General features: G+C 44.4%; 2 protein-coding genes across 2 annotated transcripts; both read right to left on the bottom strand.

Moving 5' to 3' along the window:
• Positions 1-4,795: 4,795 nt before the first annotated feature.
• Positions 4,796-5,734, bottom strand: LOC136653857 (olfactory receptor 4Q3-like). The gene has a single exon (XM_066630736.1). The coding sequence runs from the start codon at positions 5,732-5,734 to the stop codon at positions 4,796-4,798; it is 939 nt and encodes a 312-aa protein (XP_066486833.1).
• Positions 5,735-12,715: 6,981 nt separating this feature from the next.
• On the bottom strand, positions 12,716-13,654 carry LOC136653856 (olfactory receptor 4Q3-like). Its single transcript, XM_066630735.1, has one exon. The coding sequence runs from the start codon at positions 13,652-13,654 to the stop codon at positions 12,716-12,718; it is 939 nt and encodes a 312-aa protein (XP_066486832.1).
• Positions 13,655-14,801: the final 1,147 nt, after the last annotated feature.

Here is a 14,801-nt window from a genome sequence, read left to right as displayed (position 1 = left end):
TCTACACTTACCTAACCCTCATTGACGATAATGGGCCTAACTTTTCAGTAAATAAACTCCTTCCTCTTCAGCTCAAAATGCGTTTAATGAAAACAAAACACAGCTTCCATACTTTATTCACTCGGTTATAGGGTTTGATTTTTCAGCTATCATTTTTATCAGTTTAAACATTTCAATCATTTTGTTGGTTTAGGATCTATTTTTAAAAAAATGAAACTTATGTGAAGTGTTGCAAACAGAAAAGTAGCTTCTAAATGCAATAAATGATCCTATCCATCCGTCAGGTCCTATCCATCTCAGTGATCAAAAATTCATTGCAAAGCAATCCTGAACATATGGTACCCTGGCTGCCAGTGTGTTATGTCACCTTATTGTGCATATAGGATTCTAAGGATTCTATTGAGTCTAAGGATAGGATTGGGCCCTTAGACTCAATATCTAGGCTAGACCCAACATCAGGCTCCTGTCTCACATTACTACATAAAATTACTTCAGCCCAAAATTCAGGGCAGGGTGATCTCTTCAAATAAAGTGTTGGTGGGGTAGGATGGGGTATCAATGAAATTATATCACATGTACCACTGGCCTATTTGGAAGCTTCATGTGTTGCACAAAGGTTTCCAGCTGATCTTGTTGCTGGAGTTCTGAAGGCAGCTCCTGCATAGGACTGGACACTAAAGGGGTTTGGTTACTTTTTATCCAAATATAGTTCAGTAAATATCTTTGCCAAGTTTAATTTGGAAATGCTGAACTAGGATTGGTCAACGCTGAAGAAAAAATTGAACCGTAATAACATCCAAATTGAAAGTTTTAATCTCTACCATTACTGTATTAACACACTGAATTCCTTGTATAAAGGAAGTAATATTTATACAGTCTCTCCAGTATATTTCTAAATTGTATGCCTGTTCCCTACCCCGAGGAGACTTCCAGTCACCTCCTCACCTGCGTAGCTGGTGGTAGAAGCACAGATTAGGATTCGGCTGCCTGGTAAATAGAAATAAAATTAATAACTACTTTCAGTCTGTTTGCAATTCCAAGCTTCTCCAGGAGATTGTAATAATATACAATGGAGTTATCTTGTAGCCAAGTGATATCTGATAACAGGAAGAATAACGGAAAAGATTTTACTTTACTTTTTCAGTGTTACCAAGAATTGATATTGTGCTGAGATATTTACTAGAATCCTTAGGGGTTGCGCTGTCTCAGTTAATTATATTGTAAATATGCACTAAATAGTGACAAAGAAAACAAATTCATACCTTGACAGCTCAAAAAAATAAAAATTTTTTTTTCCAAAAAACACAATTTCCATACCTAATTATTCAGTTATGGTGTTTAGATTTTCATGTTATTTTTTATTATTTTACCCATTTCAACCATTATGTTGGTTGAGGTTCTATTTTTTAAAATGAAAATCGCTCAGAGTGTTGCACACAGAAAAGCAGCTTCTAAATGCAATAAAATTGAGATGTTTCTTACACCAATAACAGCACCCTTAGCGAGTGATGACCAAACACATATGCGCATTTAAATTATTTTATTCAACACTGCAAAAAGAGGCTTAAGCAAGAAAACAGAAGGATCAGATCAGTCTACAAAGTCAAAGAAATAACCGCAATACTCACTCTTGCTGTAATTCACATTCAGGGGAGAGGTAGGTTTGGTCCCATCTATCTCAGTGATCAAGAATTCATGGCAAGGCAATCCTGCATCCTACAAACTCTGTGGTCTTTCCAGAAGACTCAGAAATGATGGAGGATGCACAAAATCCAGGTGAGCCAAAGAAGAGATGGAGGTGGAAGGTGGTGTGGTCAATGATGCTACTCATATGAAAATGAGAAAACTGAGGACTAGAATAAGTTTCTCCATGCAACAATGCAAAAGGAGAATTGGAGTGAGAAGACTCACACACGCGCACCCCAATATCTTTCACCACCTCCGGAAACTGGGAGGACACAGCCCTTCAAGGCTCCCTGGATATAATCCTCCTGCGCTATGACAACCTTTGCTTTCTCACCCTCTGTATTCAAAGCCGGTGCTCTTTTTTTCTAAAGCTGATGAAGACGTCAGCATGCTGGATGGTGCTGCCTGCTCTTGTCCCCCAAATGGCTTCATTAATTACAAAGGAAAAAAGTTTTTGAAGTTCTCCTAAGCAGCAGAACTTGCTGAATCAAGGCTCGTCTTGCATAGGGAAAAAGCACTTGAAAAAGCACACAGTCCTCTACTTGATGCATTTCATTTATTTAATTTGTGTCCCATCTTTCTGCAGTGTGGCAAACATGGTGCCCTTCCCCAGAAAGCTAAGCTAGCTGGAGAAAGAAACCAGCCCAAAGTCACTTAGGGTGCAATCTTAACCCCTTATGTCGGTGCTTTCCAGCACCAACATAAGGGCAATGCAGCTCTGAGGTCAGGGAACAAACATTCCCTTACTTTGAGGAGGCCTCCGTGAGTGACACCCAACTGCAGGCTGCAGCACATGTCCCATTGGCACCGCTATGCCAGTGCTGGAAAGTACTGACATAAGGGGTTAAGATTGTGCCCTTAGTTGAGCAAGAATTTGACTCTAATAGACCAATCCTCATAAATCCTTGCCCTGGGCTGCCTTTGCAACATCAGAACACAGCTCTACTGTCATTAACCCATTTCTGACCAGCCCACAGGTGTACACTTCCAAATGCGCTTCTATTTGATCCCTGTTGCATAGATGCAACCTTGGGCAGAAATGGCTTAAAGCTCATACAGTGTCGTGCATGATGCACAGCTGATTTTAGCATCCTCTTAGATTACCAGGTTACTGCGAAAAAGTTTAAGGGCGCCCAGAGGAGCAACGGTGCAAAAATGGATACAACTGTATCCAGAGGGGGCTGGGAGGCAGCGGGAGGTCTCCACGGGGGAAGGGGATTTTCATCCATTTCCCCTGGGGAAAACCCCAAGCCCTGCAGTGGGGCTTCTCAAGTCTGTGCTGGCTAAATCACTGGTGCAGACCTGAGCAGCTCCATTTGGGGCTATCAAGTGGTATGCTTGCAACACCCAGAGCCAGCAGTAGGAGCGTACCAATGGCACTAGAGTCCAAAGAATTGGGCTGTTAGGCTGAAATCCTATCCACATTTACTTAGAAGTAAGATCCATTGACTACAACGGGATTTACTTCTGAGTGACATGCCCAGGATTGGGCTGCCAGTCTTCATTTAGGTCAAGGGTTGATTGACAGCTACTGGTCACTACTGCATGTACTCTTGAACTCATCTCAAACACCCTACACTAATATATTCTGCGTGGAGGGGGCAGAACTTTGTTAAAGCACCTGAGAGCTACCCTTAACAAACTACAGTCTCCAGAATGTATTGGGGTAACAGAAATGCATTGGAAGTGAATTAAAAGTGTAATGGAATTGCAACTCTGAATAAATTTGTTTTGTACTGTATAGTTTGTTTTATAAAGGTTCAAGCCCTGGGGATTTTGTCCCCCTGTCCCTCTTCTTCTCAGTCCTGTCTGGGAAACCAGTACTGTTTACCCCCTTTCTTCCTCTTCCTCTCTAATATACAAATGTACAGCACTTTCATGACACTCCTCAGCTGGAGCAAGGGACTTGTGCCGGCCGAAGGGCTGTTTGGGATTGTGCCCTAATATAATTATCTCTTGCTAGGAACTCTTTTGATTTCTGAGCCAGGCTGGCTGCCTGCCAATCTACTTGCTGGTGCTCGTACCTTTGCTGTACAGGTCGGCTTGATCGCATTGTGTCCATAGAACAGAATCTGAACAACCAGTAGTGTCTTCCCCCTTTTTTGTTCTTCCTCGCTAATATGCAGGTGTGCAGAACCAATGTTTGTGTTTTAGGTTGTCCTCCCAGTGTACATGCAGTGGCAGTGAGGCCCATCAGATCTGCTCAGTGGCCCACTTGAGCTGAACTTGTGCCTAGAATGTGTCACTTTGGGCACAGTCCTAAGCAACTTTCCGGCACCAAAGTAAGGGCAATGAAGCTCCTAGATAAGGGAACAAATATGCCTTACTTTGAGGAGACCTCCATGACTGCCACCCAACTGCAGGATGCAACACTTGCCCCACTGGCACAGCTACGCCAGTGCTGGAAAGTAGGTTAGGATTGCAAACTTAATATGATTTTAGTGCCAAAATCCTGGTGGGCCCCTGACTGAGAATCTGGAGCTCTTTCCTGGAGGCAGAACATTTTAAAAATCACAGTACTCTCAGAATTTTTGCCATTAATAAAATATTAAAAGAAGGGGAGACAAGTACTTGACCACATTAGCTGAGATCAAGCTATGTGCTTTCTCATTGCCAAAACATTTTTATTTTCAAATGTAGATTTTGATAAGAAACAAGGACCCAGTGAGAAGTTTCAACCTCAGCCGTCATCTTTGCATGTAGAGTCTTCCAGACAAAAAGATGGTTGGTGTGACAAGTCAAGGCAAGACAAGGCAACAGGAGGTTTGTGGAGTCATCTCCCTTTAGTCAGCCATTCAACCTATTAAGCTTCCCTGTCAAGCTAATGGTATGTCTATGATTGCTTGCAACTGTGGAGCCTTGCTATTTTAGATCCTTTCACTGTACATGGAAGGAGGTGGACTTTGAGCTTTTCCTAACATGTGTCCCAGCATTTCATACTTAAGGGTATTATAACAAAATATCCACTGGCAAACTATCAAGTCAGTGAAAAAATAAATAACTACAAAAACAAAAAATAATAATAGTTCTACAATAGTGTAAGAATGGCAAACAATTCATTGAAATCTAGGGCTCAATCACAGAACATCTTTGCTAGGAAAAGGAAAATTCACTCCCTCTGAAGAAGCAGGAGGCATTGACACTTGTTTTTCAACTTCCCTATGGCTCTCTTCACCTCTTGGTTCCTCAGAGTGTAGATCAGAGGATTGAGTGCAGGAGTGACCACCATGTAGAACACGGAGGCCATTTTGTCCACCTGGGAGTAGGAGGAGGGCTTCAGATACACAAAGATACAGGGTCCAAAGAAAAGACCAACTACTGTCAGGTGGGAACTGCAGGTGGACAGAGCCTTACTACCATCCTTCCCAAAACGGCCACAGATGGTGGCCAGGATGATGGCATATGAAACCAGCAAGGCCAGAAGGGAGGGTACAAGTAGTAGGCCATCACTGACTATCAAGAGTATTTCATCAACATAGGTTTCTGAACAGGCCAGCTTGATCAACTGTGTGATGTCACAATAGAAATTATCTAACACATTCGCTCCACAATATGGTAGTAGGGCCATGACTGCTACCTGGAAAATGCCATGAATGAGTCCCCCTATCCAGCAAAATATGAGGAGACCGAAGCAATGTTGTCGGTTCATGATAGTTGTGTATCTCAGTGGGTGGCAGATGGCCACATAGCGATCGTAGGCCATGACAGCAAGGAGGAACATTTCTGAACCACCAAAAAAGTGTTGGCTACATATCTGGGCCATGCAACCTCCAAAAGAAATGGTTCTGCCGCTGTTCAACAGGTCAGTCACTAGTTTTGGGGATGCTACAGAGCCCAATGTCATATCAAGGAGGGACAGATTGGCCAGGAACAAGTACATGGGGCACTGAAAGAGTTTGGGCTCAGTCCACACCGTCACCATGATAAGCATGTTTCCCAGAAGGATGGTGATGTAGCAGGTCAAGACCAGAGTTAAAAGGATGAACCAAGCAGAGCGAGAGCAGGAGAAGTCCAGGAAGACAAACTCTGTAATGATGGACCCATTCATCTTGTTGGCTGTTTCAAGAGGGAAAAAAACAAACAGGAATCTTTCAGGATTTCATGGTCAGAGTTCAACTGTTTCTGTTTACAAGCTTCTGAGGTTCTAGACCACATTCCCTGCAAGTTTGAGCTTGATGAAACATCAGGGAGATCAGACTCGTATGGAAAGTGGTTTAGAACCTCAGAAACTTGTAATTACAAAGAAATAGGATACCTTTAACACTCTAGGCCAGCGGTTTTCAACCATTGTGCCATGGTACACTGGTGTGCCGCGAGGCAGCCTCAGGTTTGCCACGGGGCCAGGCAGAAGCTGCGAGCGTGGGGGAGAAGCGGCTGCTTTGACCCTCATGTGGCAGCCAGCGAAAAAGGAGCGGCCACGGCTGCTTTACATCTGCTGCTGAGAGGAAGGCTGCAACCCAATCCTAATTTACCTGGAAGTAAGCCCCGTTGACTATTACGGGGCTTACTTCTGAGTAGACACGCCTAGGATTGGGTATCAAGTCCGCCCCGCATGCTGATTGGGCAGCTAGAGAAGCCCACGGAGTGAGTGAGAAGGAGGGAGGCCGGAGCATGCAAGCAGGTCGGAAGGGAGCGAGTCTGCTGAGGCCACCAGCCCAAGAACTGGCTGGCCTGGTGAAGGGTCCCCGAAAGATCCTTTTCCTGCCACAGTTGCCTGCAACTACCCAGAGCGACCCTCCCTGCCTTGCCTTTTGCCTTTCAGACGAAGGGCTTTGGGCCACAATCCTATCCACACTTACCTGGGAGTAAGCCCCATTGAGTATAGAAGGGCTTACTTCTGAGTAGACATGCCTAGAATCGGGCTTTTGGTCACACTTTTTTTTTTCTTAAATACAGGAGGAGGCAACTGGCACTTCTCCCCACCCCACTCCCTCCCACAGGCACATTCCCTCCCCCAAATCTCATAATTGCAGTTAGCACCTCTCTTACCGTCCCTCCCTTCACTCCTCCGTATCTTCCCAAGGTCCAGACTCACTTTCCTCACATTCTCCCCCCCCCCACTCCAGCTGAATCCTGCACTTCTTTCAATCACGTGTCTTCATTGCCCCTCACCCCACTATGTGCTCAGTCTGACCTCTCTTTACCAGCACTTTCTGGCATCACACTTTAATAACAACATTTTCCCTCCTTTCCAGAATCAGAAATACTCCAAACTTCATACTCTCCAAACTTCTTGTGAGTCTTTGGCTGCAATCCTAACCACACGTTCCTGAGAGTAAGCCCCATTGAACAAAATAGGACTTACTTCTGAGTAGACCTGGTTAGGATTGTGCCCTTTGTCATGTAGTGATTTAATTGTATTAATTATATTAATTAAAAATTAATTATAATGTAGTAATTTAGCGTGAGTAAAGAACTGGTAGTGTGCCTTGACAATTTTAGTTCCTTGTCAGTGTGCCGTGAGCTGAAAAAGGTTGAAAATGTCTACTCTAGGCCAAGGGCATAAAACATAAGGCCAGGGGGCCGAATGCAGCCCATGGGAGCTCTTCATTCATAGGGCTCTCCCAGCATCACCATCAGCTACTCTCAGCTGCTAAGCTGTGCTGAGGAGTCACTGCTGAAAGGGCACCCAGGTGATAATTGAGCTCTCACATATGAGCTCTCACAGATATGACCAAGAATTGCATATTTTCTCTTGTCAGTTGTGGCTCATGAGTTGCTCCATGACCTGCTTTATGACATCACTTCCTGCTTAATTACATCACTTCCAGCCCTCAGCAGGCCTCATGAATGCTATTCGGCCCGCTGTATAATATGAGTTCGAACCCTCTGCAAAAAGCCCGTAATTTTCAGCCTTTTCTCATCTCATGGCATGCTGCCAAGGCAGTTAAATTGTCAAGGCACACCACGCTGCTGGTGGGGGGCTCATACCCCCCAATGGCTCTACTAATAAAATGACCCTCCTTCAAACATTGCAGCATATTTGCAGACCATTTGCAGCACAACATTGGGCCTCAGCACACTGGTTGGAAATTGCTGCTATAGACCCTGGTCACCTCACCTACCATATTATATTCTTCTCTTAGAAATCTTAATACAGCCCACAAGTTCTTGCTCTTGCAGCCCAGTCCTCTGCTGGGCTGGGCTGCACGGTGCATGGCTGCTGACCCGGAGTCTGTTTCATTCTGCAGGCTAGCTGGAAAGTAGGCTAGCTGGAAGAGCTAAATAATGAAAAGTCTTATTAACTTGCCCCCCCCACTGCCTGGTCTCCTTTGGGTCTCCCCAAGATTACTCCAGCCATCTTGCTGGCATAGCTTTGATTAGCCTTTCAGGTGGTGTCGGATCAGTGGTGGGGGCATAGGATTCGGCAGAAACCATTGACCCTGAGATCTGTCCCAGTCCCATCACAATCCTCCCCTGTCCTGTCTCCAAGCTTCTCCTGAACTTCTTTCTTCACTGCCCAGGTTCACAAGAGGCTAATGTGTGTAGCACTGTCAGTGGCATGAGGCCTTCTGGACCTTGCCCTGGCAGCATCATCCTGCAAACCAGCAGAGGTGTTACCAAGAGAGCAGCCCACATGGTACCCTGGCAGCCTGTGTGTTATGCCACCTTATTGTACATATAGGATTCTAAGGATTCTAGTGAGTCTAATGATCTGATTGGGCCCTTGAGACCAAACACAAGGCTCCTGTCTTGCATTACTACAGACAGTTATTTCAGCCCAACATTCAGGGCAGTGTGGTCTCAGTGTGATATCACTTATCTGATCTGAACATTTGGAAGCTTCATGTGTTGCAGAGAGATTTCTAGCAGATCTTGTTGCTGGAGTTCTGAAGGCAGATCCTGCATAGGACTCAGCACTGAGTCTAATGGCTTTTGTTACTTTTTGTTTTATCAAAATATATTTCAGTAAAAATCTTTGCCAATGTTTAATTTGGAAATCCTAAACTATGATTGGTCAATGCTGAAAAAAAAAATTGAACCATAAACCTCCCAATTGAAAGTTTTGATTTTTACCATTACTGAATTAACTCATTGAATTTCTTATATAAACATTCATTGTAATATCTATACAGGCTCTAATATCTATATAGAGATTGTTATAATATACTGTATGATGGCATTGTCTTGTTGCCAAGTGATATCAGAAGGTTGGAAGAATAATGGAAAAGATTTTACTTCCTGTTACTTTTTCACTGTTACCAAGTTGAACTAATATTGTGCTGAGACGTTGTGTACTAAAATCCTTAGGAGTTGCGCTGTCTCAGTTAATAATATTGTAAATATGCACTGATAGAAATACTGAAAAAGAAAATAAACTCCTTCCTTGATAGCTCAGAAAATATGCAATCAAAACAAAAGAACACAATTTCCATCCTTTATCCAGTTGCTGTGTTTAGTTTTTCATGTGTTAATTTTATTATTTTACCCATTTCAATCATTATGTTGGTTGAGCTTCTGTCTTTTAAAATGAAAATCCCTTGGAGTGTTGCAGTTCCTAAATGCAATGAATCAGTGGTTCTCACACATTTAGCACCAGGACCCACTTTTTAGAATCAGAATCTGCCAGGACCCACCAGAAGTGATGTTATGACTAGAAGTGACATCATCAAGCAGGAAAATTTTTAATAATCCTAGGCTGCAATCCTACCCACACTTACCCAGGAGTAAGTTTCCTTTACTATCATTGTTAAAAGAATATACATAGTAGCTTGTTCAAAGTACAGGTCTGCAATATATCCCCAAATGCAGTCATATACCATGAGAGCATCAAGTCTTTTAAAAATAAAATATTGAAATGAATGGGGACCCACCTAAAATTGGTCTACCTAAAATTAAGGTCTGCAATATATCCCCAAATGCAGTCACATACCATGAGAGCATCAAGTCTATCTATCTTGGAAGCTAAGCAGGGTGAGGCCTGGTTAGTACTTGGATGGGAGACCACCTGGGAATATCAGGTGCTGTAGGCTTATACCATAGTCTTTCGAAACTGAAGGTTGCCAACCAACCATCAAGTCTATTAAATATAAAATATTGAAATGAATGGGGACCCACCTAAAATTGGCTCGTGACCCAACTAATGGGTCCCGACCCACAGTTTGTGAAACACTGCAATAAATTATTCTTACACCAAAAACAGCATCCTTAGCGAGTCATGACCAAACACATATGCACATTTAAGACATATTATTCAACGCTGCAAAAAGAGGCTTTAGCAAGAAAACAGAAGGATCAGATCAGTCTACAAAGCCAAAGAAATAACTGCAATACTCACTCTTGCAGGAATTCACACTCAAGGGAGAGGTGGGTTCGGTTCCATCTATCTCAGTGATCAAGAATTCATGGCAAGGCAATCCTGCATCCTACAAACTCTGTGGCTTTTCCAGAAGACTCTGAAATGATGGAGGATGCACGAAATCCAGGCAAGCAAAAGAAGAGATGGAGGCGGAAGGTGGGGTGGTCGAGGATGCTACTCATATGAAAATGAGAAAACTGAGAACTAGAATAAGTTTCTCCATGTAACAATGCAAAAGGAGAATTGGAGTGAGATGACTCACTCCCCCACCCCATATCTTTCACCACCTCTGGGAACTGGGAGGGCACAGCCAGTTTCCCGGGATATAATCCTCCTGCAATATGAGGACCTTTGCTTTCTCACCCTCTGTATTCAAAGCTGGTGCTCTTTTTTTCGAAAGCTGACAAAGACATCAGCATGCTGGATGGTGCTGCCTGCTCTTGTCCCCCAAGTGGCTTAATTAATTACAAAGGAAAAAGTTTTTGAAGTTCTCCTAAACAGCAGAACTTGCTGCATCAAGTTCTACTGATGTAGGCTCGTCTTGCATGGGGAAAAAGCACTTGAAAAAAGCACGCACTCCTCTGCTTGATAAAGTTCATTTATTTAATTTGTGCCCCACCTGTCCGCAGTGTGGCAAACATGGTGCCCTTCCCCAGAAAGCTAAGCTAGCTGGAGAAAGCAACCAGCCCAAAGTCACTTAGTTGAGCAAGAATGGACTCTAATAGACCAATCCTCATAAATCCTTGCCCTGGGCTGCCTTTGCAACATCAGAACACAGTTCTACTGTCATTAACCCATTTTTGCCCAGCCCACAGATGTACACTTCCAAATGGGCTTCTGTTTGATCCCTGTTGCATACATGCAACGTTGGGCAGAAATGGCTTAAAGCTCATACAGTGTTGTGCACGATGCACAGCTGATTTTAGCATCTTCTTGGATTACCAGGTTACTGTGAAAGAGTTTAAGAGGTTAATTCGGAGCTTCCCGGTGCCCAGAGGAGCAACGGTGCAAAAATGGCTGCTGCTGTATCCAGCGGGGGCTGGGAAGCAGCTGGAGGTCTCTTCGGAGGAAGGGGATTTTCATCCCCTTCCCCTGGGGAAAGCCCCAAGCCCTGCAGTGGGGCTTCTCAAATCTGCGCTGACTAAATAGTTGGCGCAGACCTGAGAAGCTCCAGGTTGGGCTCCCAAGGGACATGTTTGCACCACCCAGAGTCAGCGTACGAGCGAACCAACAGCACTAGAGCCCAAAGAATTGAGCTGTTGGGCTAAGATCCAATCCACATTTGCTTGGGAGTAAGCTCCATTCAGGGCTTCTGAGACGAATGTTATCAGGGGGTACGAAGTTTTCTTTGGGGCCCCTTTGCAAAGGGAGAGGGGTGAATTAACCAGAGCAGGGCAGGTTAATGCTGGGCAAGCAGAATGGGGGCAGGGAAGGGCAAAACAGGACAGAGGGTGGAGACAACTGGAAAAGTCTTCTGAGCCCTGGTCTACCCACCCATGTGGCATCGGCAGATAGATGCAGTAATACGGAAAACCAAACACACTCCTAAGCATATATGGTTTGCCAGTGACTGCAGCTGCAATGCTTGTGGTAGTGTCCCCAGCATCCCATGAAGGCTACAAGTCTGAATAGATTGGAAAAAGTAAGACCCTAGGAAATTTCTGGGGCCCCTCCTTTGGCTCCTGGGCCCCCTTTTTGACCCTGGGCCCGAGTACGAATTATCCCCTTTACTCCCCTCTCCTAGGCCCTGGCTCCATTGACTACAATGGGATTTACTTCTGAGTGACATGCCCAGGATTGGGCTGCCAGTCTTCATTTAGGTTAAGTGTTGATTGACAGCTACTGGTTACTACTGCATGTACTCTTGAACTCATCCCAAACACCCTGCCCTAATGTATTCTGTGTGGAGGGGACAGAACTTTGTTAAAGCATCTGAGAGCTATTAGAGCTACCCTTAACAAACTACAGTCTCCAGAATGTATTGGGGTAACAGAAATGCATTGGAAGTGGATTAAAAATGTAGTGGAAATGCAACTCTGAATAAATTTGATTTATATGATTTTAGTGCCAAAATCCTGGTGGGTTCCTGACAGAGAATCTGGAGGTTTTTTCTGGAGGTAGAACATTTTTAAAAATCACAATACTCTGCCATTAATAAAATATTAAAAGAAGGGGAGACAAGTACTTGACCACATTAACCCAGATCAAGGTATGTGCTTTCTCATTGCCAAAACATTTTTATTTCCAAGTGTAGATATTAATAAGAGACAAGGACCCAGTGAGAAGTTTCAGCCTCAGCCCTCATCTTTGCATGTAGAGTCTTCCAGACAAAAAGATGGTTGGTGTGACAAGTCAAGGCAAGACAAGGCAACAGGAGGTTTGTGGAGTCATCTCCCTTTAGTCAGCCATTCAACCTATTAAGCTTCCCTGTCAAGCTAATGGTATGTCTATGATTGCTTGCAACTGTGGAGCCTTGCTATTTTAGATCCTTTCACTGTACATGGAAGGAGGTGGATTTTGAGATTTTCCTAACATGTGTCCCAGCATTTCATACTTAAGGGTATTATAACAAAATATCCACTGGCAAACTATCAACAGTCAGTGAAAAAATAAATAATTACCAAAATAATAATAATAATAATAATAGTTCTACAATAGTGTAAGAATGGCAAACAATTCATTGAAATCTACGGCTCAAACGCACAACATCTTTGCTAGGAAAAGGAAAATTCACTCCCTCTGAGGAACCAGAATGCATTGACACTTGTTTTTCAACTTCCCTATGGCTCTCTTCACCTCTTGGTTCCTCAGAGTGTAGATCAGAGGATTGAGTGCTGGAGTGACCACCATGTAGAACACAGAGGCCATTTTGTCCACCTGGGAGTAGGAGGAGGGCTTCAGATACACAAAGATACTGGGTCCAAAGAAAAGGCCAACTACTGTCAAGTGGGAACTGCAGGTGGACAGAGCCTTACTACCATCCTTCCCAAAACGGCCACAGATGGTGGCCAGGATGGTGGCATATGAAACCAGCAAGGCCAGAAGGGAGGGTACAATTACTAGGCCATCACTGACTATCAAGAGTATTTCATCAACAGAGGTTTCTGAACAGGCCAGCTTGATCAACTGTGTGATGTCACAATAGAAATTATCTAACACATTCGCTCCACAATATGGTAGTAGGGCCATGACTGCTACCTGGAAAATGCCATGAGTGAGTCCCCCTATCCAGCAAAATATGAGGAGACCGAAGCAATGTTGTCGGTTCATGATAGTTGTGTATCTTAGTGGGTGGCAGATGGCCACATAGCGATCGTAGGCCATTACAGCAAGGAGGAAAATTTCTGAACCACCAAAAAAGTGTTGGCTACATATCTGGGCCATGCATTCTCCATAAGAAATGGTTCCACCGCTGTTCAACAGGTGAGTCACTAGTTTGGGAGATGCTATAGAGCCCAATGTCATATCATGGAGGGACAGATTAGCCAGGAACAAGTACATGGGGCACTGAAAGAGTTTGGGCTCAGTCCACACCGTCACCATGATAAGCGTGTTTCCCAGAAGGATAGTGATGTAGCAGGTCAAGACCAGAGTTAAAAGGATGAACCGAGCAGAGCGAGAGCAGGAGAAGTCCAGGAAGACAAACTCTGCAACTGTTGACCCATTCATCCCGATAGCTGGTTCTAGTCAGAGAAAGAAAGAGAATATCAATAACCCTTGCAGGCCTTACTCACCTCTCCAAACCCAGTAGCTTCTCCGTCCTGGTACCATGAATAGAATCCACAAGCTCCTGCTTTTATTTTTAAGAGCAAGGTTCTTATTTCCAGGTTCAAATCTTTGCTTAGCCATGAGGCATCCTTGGTGAACTGCAGCCTGTCCTGCAGCCTGACCTACCTCACAGGGTTGGTTGGAGTACAAATGGTGGGAAGAAACCATGGCTACCACCCTGTGGCCCTTAGAGGAAAGGTGGAATAAACACATGAAAAATTAAATTAATGCCCCAATCCTATCCCTCTCCATTCTATGCCATGCAGCTGTGCCTACTGTACTGCATTCAATGGTGGGGGGTGACCAGACCCAGGAAACATAAGTAAAACATTTCTTCCTTACCTCCCTGTAGGCTGCCTGGTTGCCAGTGTGTTTTGTTGGACTTGCACCAGCTATGTTGCTGACTGAGGAGCCTCAGGGGGTTGGTCTGGGCTGGGAAAGGTGGAGAGAATCAGGCATGTGTGTCCGCCTCTGAAATCCACTCCCTCCTGCTCCTGAACTGCCTCCCCCACACTTTGGCCCGCTCCCCTCTGCCACCTTCGCGCATGGTGGCAATGCATCATTTACAGCAGCGCAGCAGTATTTACAACCTGCTGTCCTAAATGCCCAATAGGATTGGGTGGTAAATTAACATTTCACGATTAAACTCCAGGCCCCCTTATCATTTTATTGCATGCAAAGGAAAATTTCAGACCAATATTCAAGACTCTCCTTGAATGACTTCAAATAGCCATGTTGTGGCTGGCTCTACATTCTTCTGGTTCTTCCCACCAGACTCATGCAGCCCCCCCCCAAAAAAAAAACAACTTAAGCCTTCCTCCTCCCCTCCACCCCCCAGCCCAACCTACCCGGCTCCTACCATGTCTTTTACTGCTGTCGATATGAACACCAGCTTTCAGATGGTCCACAAGGTCTTTGACACAACACAGAGGTGGCAAGTAAGCAAGCACACACACACACACACACACACACACACACACACACACACACACACACACACAAGTTGCAAGCCCGCACAAAAGTGAGTCGGGACTCAAGTCAATTTGGG

Source organism: Tiliqua scincoides, chromosome 5 (assembly GCF_035046505.1).
Source record: "Tiliqua scincoides isolate rTilSci1 chromosome 5, rTilSci1.hap2, whole genome shotgun sequence".
Taxonomy (NCBI): Eukaryota; Metazoa; Chordata; class Lepidosauria; order Squamata; family Scincidae; genus Tiliqua; species Tiliqua scincoides.
Note: the sequence above shows the minus strand (reverse complement) of the source record. Positions and strands in the feature narration are given on the sequence as shown.

What these genes read in the sequence shown, in the direction of transcription:
- LOC136653857 (XM_066630736.1), bottom strand. Translation starts at nt 5,734, where the DNA reads ATGAATGGGTCCATCATTACAGAGTTTGTCTTCCTGGACTTCTCCTGC.
- LOC136653856 (XM_066630735.1), bottom strand. Translation starts at nt 13,654, where the DNA reads ATGAATGGGTCAACAGTTGCAGAGTTTGTCTTCCTGGACTTCTCCTGC.